This window comes from Sinohyriopsis cumingii, chromosome 11 (assembly GCF_028554795.1).
Source record: "Sinohyriopsis cumingii isolate HCF-2022 chromosome 11, ASM2855479v2, whole genome shotgun sequence".
Classification (NCBI taxonomy): Eukaryota; Metazoa; Mollusca; class Bivalvia; order Unionida; family Unionidae; genus Sinohyriopsis; species Sinohyriopsis cumingii.
Window position 1 is genome coordinate 90,998,015 of NC_142971.1, and position 12,028 is coordinate 91,010,042.

General features: G+C 33.8%; 1 protein-coding gene across 1 annotated transcript in view; it reads left to right on the forward strand.

Annotated features, from left to right (window-relative positions):
* LOC149788978 (uncharacterized) overlaps positions 1-11,877 on the forward strand; it is a 29,716-nt gene extending 17,839 nt beyond the window's left edge. The window contains exon 6 of the mRNA XM_089975133.1: positions 5,059-11,877. Coding sequence (XP_089831259.1) covers positions 5,059-6,086 — 1,028 coding nt within the window. The 3' untranslated portion in view covers positions 6,087-11,877. The remainder of the gene's footprint in view (positions 1-5,058) is intronic.
* Positions 11,878-12,028: the final 151 nt, after the last annotated feature.

Genomic DNA, 12,028 nt, shown 5'->3' on the forward strand with positions numbered 1-12,028 from the left:
GCTATAACAATCAGACATTACTCTTAAATTTGTCCACATATAATATATGTGTACCAAAAATGTAAAATGGTTAAAATTGTTGTTAAACGTAACATACACTAAATTGCTTAACAGTTCACAGGCAGGATTTCATTCAGTACTTACGAAGTTTTCACAAGTAGAATCTCAACCACGAAAGATTCAGTAACTAAGGTAAAGGCTCTGATATTTATGTAAGCAGCAATTAGTTTTTATTGATTATCAAATTCAGATGACTTAGTGATGTAGACGCAGACGAAAAACATGTAAATTTCGAGTATGGGAAATGGCAGCTACGGTCGGTCACGCGGCCTCACAGACATGATGGTGAACGAGTTCTCTCAAGATTTTGAAGCACATAGAATATTCTTCCGTGAAAAATAAGTACACAGCTATAACAATCGGACTTTACTCTTCAATTTTTCCATATATAATAGATGTCTACCTAAAACGTAAAATGGTTAAAACTGCTGTTAAACGTAACACCACTACATTGCTTAACAATTCACAGGCATGCCTATGCGGATGCGGTCTGCTAGGTAACAGGTGTTCTATTTATAGCATGCTGCACTTTGTCACTATGCGCTATGAGGTAAAGGGTTAACCCAGAAGTATGTTCAGCATATACTATATATTCCAAACGTGTTCCACATGTATAATGAAGTACTTTACTAAGCATTTAATGACCACTTTCATGCAAAATTTCTATTTTGAATTTTATCTTGGCTCCTTTGGTTGATTTGAAAGCTACGCTACCCTATGTTGCTCATTGAAATATGTTACAATGAATTTTCATTTGTGGTTATTGCTTGTTCCACTCTAGGTTAAACAAGATTCACCAATCAGAAATCAATGTAGCTTATTCTCTGCATGACAAACAGGAAGTACTGGCAGAGCAAGAGAGAGACTTTGCGGTAAAGTCATTTGATATGTAAAGTACTTAAATAGAGATGCTGTCAGGGTGTGCCATTGCATGAATTGTGCAAAATTTTTAAAAATTCATGTGCTTGGAGAACAGTGAAAAGCGAGAACTCTCGTCAATTCATTCTTTTTTTTCGGGTAGTAACTGTTCCACATCTGGATTCTTAAAGCATGACATGAATGAAACTAAATTTGATTAAAACAATGTGACCAGGAATAAAAATTATGACGTAGTTTGAATCATTCATGAAGAAAGTTTTACAAAGGCGTGTTTAAAATATGAACTACCTAGAAAATCCCAAAATGTTTGATTCCTGGTGTGGTTCATTATGATTTCATTTGGCAAATACTTGCTGTTGGTAGTGATGATGACAATAATTTTTAAAGTTATCAAGTATATCAGACTATTGGAGCTGGGAAAGTGTTCATGGAGACACCAGTGAGTAATTTTCAACCCGAAATGGTGTTAAATATGAGCCCGATGTACGTGCTGGATGGACAAAAGATGGATGTCATCCTCCTTTCTGTGTTATTTCTAAAATTAAACATACAAAGGGCAGAATACTAAGCCTAATTAAAATAGAGACAATATAAAAGTATAATGCAATTTTCATTTATTTAAATTAATCAAATTTGCCCTGTGGATCGTATGCTACAAAACTATATACATGTATCCATATCATTTTTAAGATAAATTGAATAAATAAGGGTTAAGAAATGCAATTAAGAAGTAAAGATATTTGTTTTAATACCCCTGTCTGCACAAGCATTGATGGCCGACTAAACACCCTTATACAGCATGTTGGAACAGATAAGAAATTTGGCATAGTAGACAGTAAACTACTGATTTAACAAAGGGAGTTTATGTTAGTGAAAAATCCTATTTTGGAGCAGATGCATCCAAAACAAAATGATCTCTGGAAAATTGTAAATAACAGCCACAAAGATTAGTTTCCCAACGTATTCAAGCTGACAAAGCTAGCTATATATATATGTGCCTTCAGAAGCACATAACAATATTGATACAAAGAAATGGAGCAGAGTAAGTTCAGAATTAACAGGTTAATTTTTATACAGCTAGAGGTGACATTTGTCAAAGATGTTGATTTCATAATAGCTATAAGAAAGTGGAGAAGGAAGAAGGAGCAGATATTGAAGTTTAAATAAATATTGACCTATGAACATTTTTCCTTCCCTTCTTTTTTCTTTGATAAAAGAGGTCTCCTTTAAGATAAAATCCTGTAATCATCTCTCCTTAAATTGTACATGGGAAACAAATTTGGAATTTCTCTTTTCCATGCAGAGGTATTTAACCAGTGAATGAAGGTTCTGATGGAAGAAATGAAATTAGAATGAGCGATGGGGCAGATTCTTATCTGCTCAAGTTTATCACCTTGTTATAAGAAAATTTTAGAATAGGACTGAGTGTAGTCAATAGATTTTCCTTCTTCACTAACAAATACAAGTACCTGTGGCTGCAACAGTCTTTTGCAACTGCAGGAAGTACAATATGATAGATTTGGTTGGTATTCAACTTTATCAACATACCCGGATTTGTTCTACACAATTTTCTTTGTTATTGGCAACACATTACATCACATCGAAATTGGCTGTATTAAATTCTGTAATAACTGTATATCTTCAATGCAGACATAATGATACACTGAAAAGAAAGAAAAAAAATTCTTTGCACAAGGAAATTGCATTATTTCTTCTGTTTTGAAGATAACATCGTAATGTCTTCCAAGTGTAACTGAGACATGAAATTGGTAAATAATATGATTTCAAATCATTCTTGCTGTACAACACAAAAGGGAGTTAGATGGAGCCACCATTAATTGGCCTAATACAGATAATAAAACTCACTGCAACCAACAGGTAGTCTGTTTTAAAGTATTGTTGTTTTCTTCTCGTCAGTGAGAATCACATACAAATACATGATAACAATATGTCTGTATGTAGTTTGCATAATGGAAAAACAACCAAGAATGTCAACATACATGAAAGGGCACAACCTACCTTACAAAGATGGAAAGACCATCATTGATCATGTTCATATGTGTCTCGATATGTATCATATCGCAGGCTACGTATCATAAATTGTATCAATACGCAGCACAGGTATATCATTTCACCCCTATCCAAAAATTCTGAGAATTTGTAACTACTGAATAAACCATCATCACAAGCCAAGGGCAACAATCTGCCATGATCCTTATTGGCCTTGGCTATCTTGTTTTTCATGAGTATGCATAAATAAAAATATATCTTTATGAAAACAATGTAACATTCTCCAACATATAAATGAACATGTCCATTTTATCAGTTGTGTTTGTAAGAGAAACTTTGGCTCATTCAAGCAGCATTGGGTTACAAAGGCAATAAAAGTTTTCTCATGCTGACAGTGATTGGTTAAGCTGGCTTATGCATGTTCATAAGGAAATCTCCACACAGGTGGCCATGGGAGATAAAGCATAGTGGATTGTCGCCTTTGGTTTGCAACGATGTTATCGGCATCACATCACATCAGAATTGGCTATATTAAATTCTGTAATTACTGTATATTTTGAATACAGAATAATTATACACTGAAATGGATAAAAAGAACTCGGCATAATGCAATGTCTGGAATGCTCTGCTGGTGCATTATGTAAGATTTTTGTAGAGGAACTGAGCTAATTGCAAAAAAAAGTGAAAGATAATCACTTGACTGTATAATGCAGGTCAGTATGAACTCCTTTTGCCTGTGATAAGCAGTACCCTTTATGATGAATATTTTCATCAACTTTCATGACTATACAGAGTACAGGGTTAGAGCATCTGCCTCTGATGCAGGAGGTTGCATGTTTGAACCCTTGCTGCGTCATACCAAAGACTTATAAATATGGTACTTGCAGCTGCCTTACTTTGTGTTCAGCATTAAGATTTTAGTGTTAGGACTGGTCAGCCTGGTGTTAGGATAATGTGACTGGGTGGGACATGATGCCACATGTGTGTGGCATGATGCCGCATTATTAGACAACACTGTAAACTGTCAAACTGCAGACATCATAGCAATAGGTCTAAAATTGTTAAAGCCACTTTAAAAAGCTAAATGCAAAAACTTAATGTTGCCACATACATCCATAACAACAATATTCACATTGGAAACGTTATTCCTATGTCTTCCCTAAGCTTCTATACTTTGCCTTTGACTCCCCTTTAACAATGCAAAAGGAATGTTTGCTTGTTTTGAATTCATTTCTTTGCTGATCTTTATAATATAGATGACAGCTTATGACAGTTATTCAAGAATGCTTGAGATTCCAGCTTTTATTTCCATTAATTGGCTGGATTTTATTTTGTAAAACACATATGACCTCACTGCAGATTGAAGACAGATTAAGTTCATAAAATAAATTTAAACTTATAATTTTTTAAAGAAAAAATTAAAATTACTTTAATGGCATGAAAAATATTTTCAGAGGCATCTGCATATGCATACAAATTTTTGTCTACATTTGGTTGAATTTCAGTTAATGATACCAACAGGGTTTTCATCACAATAATCTCAGTTAAAAATGTTCTCAAAATGTTTGGGGTTTTTAAAAATGTATAAACTGCAGAAATGGGATGAAAGGCTAATTGGGTCATTGAAAAATGAATACACATGTGCCTAATACATTTAATTGGTCAACTTAAGTGTCTTTTGCTTCATTATAATAACAGGTTCAGAATTTATTTTAAATTTTAAAATTACTATAATGGTCAAGTCATCTGTTTAAGATGATAATGAACTGTAAAAATTTCATAGCCTTAGGTTTAATGGGTTTATGCTATTGTGCTAACTAATACAGGTTTCCAGTAGTTATGGACAGATGGCAGCAAAGCAATTTTATGCCTTTTCTACATGCAGAGTCCATAATAAATAAAAAATAACTTGTCTTTTTGTAAGTGTCTTTGTTATCAAAAATGTCTCTGGAGGAGACAGGTGCAGACAGTCTAAAGTAGAATCTGTTTTACCACATTTTCTATCATGTTAATTTTCCACCCACTCAGATTACAGCCATTTTGGATCTCTTGAAAATATATGAAATGAGGATGACTGCTTGGTTACTTCTGCATCATTTTTCATTGCAGGTGTTGATTCCTACCCTACCAAGAAATTACAATCTCGTGTGCACAACTCCCCAACAAAATGGAACCAGAGTAATTCCCGCAACTATCGTCCCCCAACTTATCAAGAGGCACTCAGACAGAATTCTGATGTTGAAGTCGACTCATTTGTCCAGGGAAATGATGCTCATCCTCAGAATACCTTTGTGGAACGTGAAATTATTCCTCGTGTCAAGTCTTCAAAAGTTCAGAAGAAGTTGCCACCACCTCTGGAGGAAGATGAAACATATGACTCAATAGAGCCAAAAAAGGTCACAAAAGCTCAGAACACAGACCTGGAGCATGAGGAGGAGGCAAATGTGAGCACTGATGAGTCAGATGAGGTGTCAAGAGAGGAGGAATCTGAGGAGTCAGGAGATGAGGAACCTGAGGAAGAGGAGGCAGAGGATAAGAAAGTTGTATATTCCAAACCAAACAAATCTAAACCTCAGACCCAGCCAGAAAAGGAGCAGTCCAAATCAAAGCAAAATGAGGGGAACCAAAATAACAAGATGATTCAACAGAAAGAAGGGATCCCAAGCAACCAACAGGTTAAACCTCCGCCAAATTTCATCCAGGGGCCTTCTGTCCAGGGTTTTGTCCTCCCTGGTGTTATTCATCCTCAGCCTTTGTATGGCTACCAGTTGGCCCAATTTCAGCCACAGGGGTACATGCCCCCATCCATGTATGGTCAATCCGGTCCTATGCAGGTTCATCGCTACCCTGTTCCTGGCACTGCTGATTACCCTCCTCCACCCATGTACCCAGGACCTGGCTATCACAACCCCAAGCAAGGAGCTAATGAGAAACTTGTGAAGCCTACTGACCTACCAATCTATTCTTACTTGGTAAAGCGGGGTTACACTCCTCTAGATGGACGCCAGTCACCTGTCAGTACATCTACAGCAGCTAGTAATCTGTCTGGGGACAAGCTTAACTTGACAGATGATACTGACTTCACTGCAAACCTAGGCAGCGGGGTAGAGCTAATGAGGAGAAATACAGAGGTCTGATTAACTGCAGGTGGCTGATCTAGCAGCTCTATTCTTGCTCAAAAGACAGTAAAGAAATGTATATCCACTTCTGCCACATTACTGGTAAATGTTGTTTTTAGCACACAGATTTGACCTGTTTTATATTTCCCACAATTTTGCACATTTGTATATATACATGTTTACTTTCTGATAACTGTTACATTGAAATATATATACAGTTTCTGCTGTTGATTTAAAAAATATAAATCTCTTATAATTGTAAATCAACAGAAATTTATACAATTTCAGACTCACCAAAAGTGAATTTCTGTTTGCATGCAAGAAAGATTTTAGTTCTTGAGTTAATGAGGTTTATGTGCTGAAGTATCTTTATTTCAAGAGAATATTCTGCTGCTCCATTGTTATTACAGCAGTTACAGACACTGGACCCAAAGGAAGAGTGACTGTTTAATCACAAAATTAAGTTGCAAAAAATACACCTGTACAAGATATCACACTGCTACACAAAAAAGTATACTGCCTTAGTAATGAGTAATGACCTAGATTTTGAACTTTCTAAATGTCTACAGTATTTAATTACATAGTGTACATCCATTTGCAAACAGTATAAATCCAGACCTGCTGTTGTTTAATCTGTCAGTAAATTAGGGTATATTCTATTCTTTTCCCATATAAATTGAAAGTGAGCTGCATAGACCCTGATCTGCCAGTGTAATTATGTAAACTGTAATGTAAAAACTGCATAGGATCTGATCTGCCAGTGTAATTATGTAAGCTGTAATGTAAAAACTGCATAGACCTTGATCTGTTGGTTTTTTTAATATTAAATTCTAATGATAGAATGAAATAGATCTTGATATGTCAATGCATTTATGTAAACTGTAATGATAGAAATGCATAGACCCTGATCTGCCATTTTTTGTTAAAAATGACAGAATTACATAGACCCTGATCTACCAGTGTAATGACATAAACTGTAATGATAGAAATGCTTAGATACCCTTATCTGCCAGTCAGTTTGTAAAAATATGACAGAATGACATATATCCTGATATGATAGTGTAATTATGTCAACTGTAATAACAGAATGACATACCCTGATCTGGCAGACTAGAGTGTAGTTATGTGAACTGCAATGAAAGAACTGTGTAGACTGATCTGCCAGTGGTATCATGTTAATTTAATGACAGATCTGCAAATGTAATTAGGTGTAATGACAGATCTGGTTTTATACACTCTATACATGTACGGTTGGATATTGAGTTGTACACAAATACACATGTTAAGCCATAGAACCAAGTGTGCTATAATAGTCACTGTTTCAACATGATCAGCAGACATAGTAACTATTTTATAGCACGCCATTGTTAAACCCATATTTTGAAAGTTCATGTGCAAATATAAACTCAGGTCCCTCAAATTTTATTTAATTGTAGACTTCTTTGTTTCATCATTGTTAAAAAAGGTTTAGCAAGTAAAACAAGTGTTTAGTGATTGCATGTGCGTTATGAACACAGTAATAACTTTGTACACTGTTCAAGATGTGTTTGCATGTGTAAAAAGACAACAGTAATAACCTTGTACACTGTTCAAGATGTGTTTGCATGTGTAAATAGACCACAGTAATAACTTTGTACACTGTTCAAGATGTGTTTGCATGTGTAAAAAGACGACAGTAATAACCTTGTACACTGTTCAAGATGTGTTTGCATGTGTAAATAGACCACAGTAATAACTTTGTACACTGTTCAAGATGTGTTTGCATGTGTAAAAAAACAACAGTAATAACCTTGTACACTGTTCAAGATGTGTTTGCATGTGTAAAAAGAACAGTTTTAACTTTGTACACTGTTTAAGATGTATTTACATGTGCATTAAGAACAATAATAACTTTGTACATTGTTCAAGATGTTTGTATGTGTAAAAAGACAACAGTAATAACCTTGTACACTGTTCAAGATGTGTTTGCATGTGTAAATAGACCACAGTAATAACCTTGTACACTGTTCAGGATGTGTTTGCATGTGTAAAAAGAACAGTTTTAACTTTGTACACTAAGATGTATTTACATGTGCATTAAGAACAGTAATAACTTTGTACATTGTTCAAGATATTTGCATGTGTAAAAAGACCACAGTAATAACTTTGTACACTGTTCAAGATGTTTGTATGTGTAAAAAGACCACAGTAATAACTTTGTACTGTTCAAGATGTGTTTGCATGTGCAAAAAGAACACAGTAATAACTTTGTACACTGTTTAAGATCTGTTTGCATGTGCAATAAGAACACAGTAATAACTTTGTACACTGTTTAAGATCTGTTTGCATGTGCAATAAGAACACAGTAATAACTTTGTACACTGTTTAAGATCTGTTTGCATGTGCAATAAGAACACAGTAATAACTTTGTACACTGTTTAAGATCTGTTTGCATGTGCAATAAGAACACAGTAATAACTTTGTACACTGTACATGTGTTTGGACTAAAATAAGTATGCTACAATATATTTCAAAAATATAATTTTATTAAATGTTAAAATAACATTTGTCATTATTTTGTAAATATCAAGGTTGCACTTGCTCTTTTGTAAATATTTTTCCTTTTAACATTTTTTATGTTGAACCTCTTTAAATATTTAGTTAAGTATTTTTAAATTGTTTGTGATATTATAAGTTGCATATTTGTAGACCCACTAAATGAAAATGTTACTCACATTTAATGAACATATATTGATATAAAGATAGGCTACAGTCTGTACATTAGCACAATAAAGTATCCAGAGATAGATAAATAGTAAAAATTATTCACCTTATCATGGGTTGTTTGTCAGCTTTAATGATTTCAGTGTCATCTAATTTCATACACGGTTTTAATTAACTACTACCTCAGATTTGGGGGGAAGATGAAATAAATTTTTAAAAATTCTGATCATCTACAATTACACGTATTTTCTGTTATTCTAATTTCTAATTATGGTACATGGTAGAGGTATTACAAACTATTTTTATTTTACCATAAGAATAAGCCAGAATTGCTGAGATTCTCATTTGGAAAATTAAATTCTGATTAACTTTCTTATTAACGGATCATGTTGCATAAATTTTGCATAACACATTGTACTAAAGCAGGAGTTCAAATTAAAAGGGGCTCTTAACAGAACTGATTGGCATACATTACAGGGAATTCAATTATTTTGCTAAATATTAAATTTGTATGCTTTACACAGAACAGTGCTTAGCCTCTAATAGGCAGGTACTTCATAAGTCATTGACTTATAAGAACATTTTGAGTAACCATGAAATCAATACAATGAAGATTTTTATAAGCATAAGTACTCATGTTGAGGTGGTGAGGTCACAGTTACCTACTATTGGAGTAACACTTACCTAGTTATATGCATGGCACGTTTTCATACACAATGTGCATGATGATCCAGATTCAGGTTGTAAGAACCAATATGAAAATGCACTCTAACACGTGCAAATGTAACACTCCTACTAGCAAAATAGAAAAAAAACTGCAGTGTTGAATCTTTAATGAACTGTTGGAAACAGGTTGTGATGACCTAGTTTCTGGCAAGAATCAAGTTAAAGAAAATGTAATTTGTGCCGATAGTGTCATTGGTTACTTGTGGGTCAGGTATTGGATTTAGATCATGACCTTGTAGGTTTTTTGCATGGTGTGTACATACCATCCTTCTTAGAGTCATGAAACTTGGTGAGGAATGCATCTGATGAGTATTTGGAATGCCAACCCTTAAAATTGTTTGCAAGTTTTACAGTTTTGTCCCCTTTTATGAATATGTTATGAATTGAGTCAAATGATGCATTTTTGAAAAGGTTTAAGCTTTGGGTGGGTGATTTCCTGTCAATCAGAATAAAGCTGTTATATCTCTATCAAGTAAAGATCACTTTCATCTGAATTTAGGTTCTGCATCATAATTAATGTTAACATTGGCTTCTGGAAAGGGAGATGACTAAACGCTTCATGGAGGCAAACGGAGGGTGGGGAATATCCATTAAATTTAAAACTGGGATTTTTATCTTGTTACATTATGTTTGTGCCTTGGTACAGATGCCTAGGTATGCCACTTATGAACCCCTCTGCCCTCCCACCCAGTTCCATATTTTGTCTATAATCTGTAATTAGTTGCAGTTGTTTTGTAATGTATATCCTGTGCATCATCACATATACAAAGTACATATTTAGAGTAAATTTATTGTATCCATGCTGATATTAAGCCTGTTTTACTGTATTTGAAAAGTGAGCTAGTATGTTGGAAACCAGTTTTCAGCATGGGCTAGTATATTGGAAACCAGTTTTCAGCATGGGCTAGTATATTGGAAAACAGTAATTCAGCATGGGCTAATATATTGGAAAACAGTCATTCATCATGGGCTAGTATATTGGAAAACAGTCATTCAGCATGGGCTAGTATATTGGAAAACATTCATTCAGCATGGGCTAGTATATTGGAAAACAGTCATTCAGCATGGGCTAGTATATTGGAAAACAGTCATTTAGCATGGGCTAGTACATTGGAAATTGCAGTACTCTTTGCTTAATTCTGCATATTTAAACTGGTCAATGGATAATGAGTGATAGCTTTCTGCATTTTGACAGATTGGGTATGAATTATTGACAAATTTGTGTTCAGAATGTTGTCATGAAGCAAGTTTGTAATGGTGTCTGAAACTAAAACATTTAAAACTTTCCTATGTAGCACAGACATTTTATTAATACTGCATCCAAGTCAAAGTTACTACACGTAAAGAAACTGAACTGCAGTTCCTCGCCAAGTATTTTATTCATTGCAGTAAATACTTTAGTACTGGGAAACAAATTCAGAAACAGTCTTGTTCATCTCCCACTTATCAGGTGCCAGTTGGAATTTGAAAGAGTCTGAGAGGCATTCTTTAGTCATATTTTGTGTTTTAACAAATCAGCAAGAAGGCAATAAAATGCAAATGGTACACAATATTCAATATGCACATAGTCCTTTCTTTGGACTTTGTATTGTAATTTTATTATAATCTGATCTGACACACCACGTCATTACATTACCCCATTTTATCTTAAATGTATGTTGCACTTTTGAATACAGTACAGTCTGTAAATTAATTATTATGCATTTAGTCTTGCATGGTTGATCTTCCATTCGATACACATGTTCATTCCATATTTTTGTATCACACAGCTTAATTGGAAGTACTGATTCTGATGATGTCTGCTCATCAATATTTTTAAACACAGTGAAAATTTAAAAAAACCAAAACATTTGGAATTTCATTCATATTGTAAAGCTAAAAATAATTAAAAATGTAAAAAGAAAGTATGTAATAAACACAAAACCGAATTTTTGTTTTGTTTTATGTCCGGGGAAAATGTTGTATGATTTGACTTAAGAATTAATCCATGGTTTTTGTATTAATTTCTTTGCATACATGTGTCTGACTCATGCATGCATTTGTATGGGTTTTACATGCATTTAGCTGCCTCAGTTTTACAAAATTGTTTTTACAAATAAATGTACACATCCTAGAATGCAAATACAGAATACACATCAAAGTTGAAGAAACCAAGATCAAAGTAACGTCTCAAACAATTTTACTGAATCCTTATTTCCATAATATTTTCATTTAAAAATGAAAACAAAAACTTCTGTTTTTCCATTGTTGTCTTTGTAGTCCTGGAATGAGATCAAACATTACATTTTCATTGTGACATCATTGAAACAAACAACTATTTTATATAGATCTGTATTTATTGACTTTATGTACAGAATATGAATTAAAAAATTAAAAAATAGAGTATATATGTTGTATTTTTTAAATCTATTTTTAAATATATTTAGAGGAATGCATAAAAAAGTTTCATTTTGAGAAGAGGTGATACAATATTGTATACTCAGTCTCAGCTGTACAAGTATTTAAAAATTGATTTATTAAATGGCATCAAC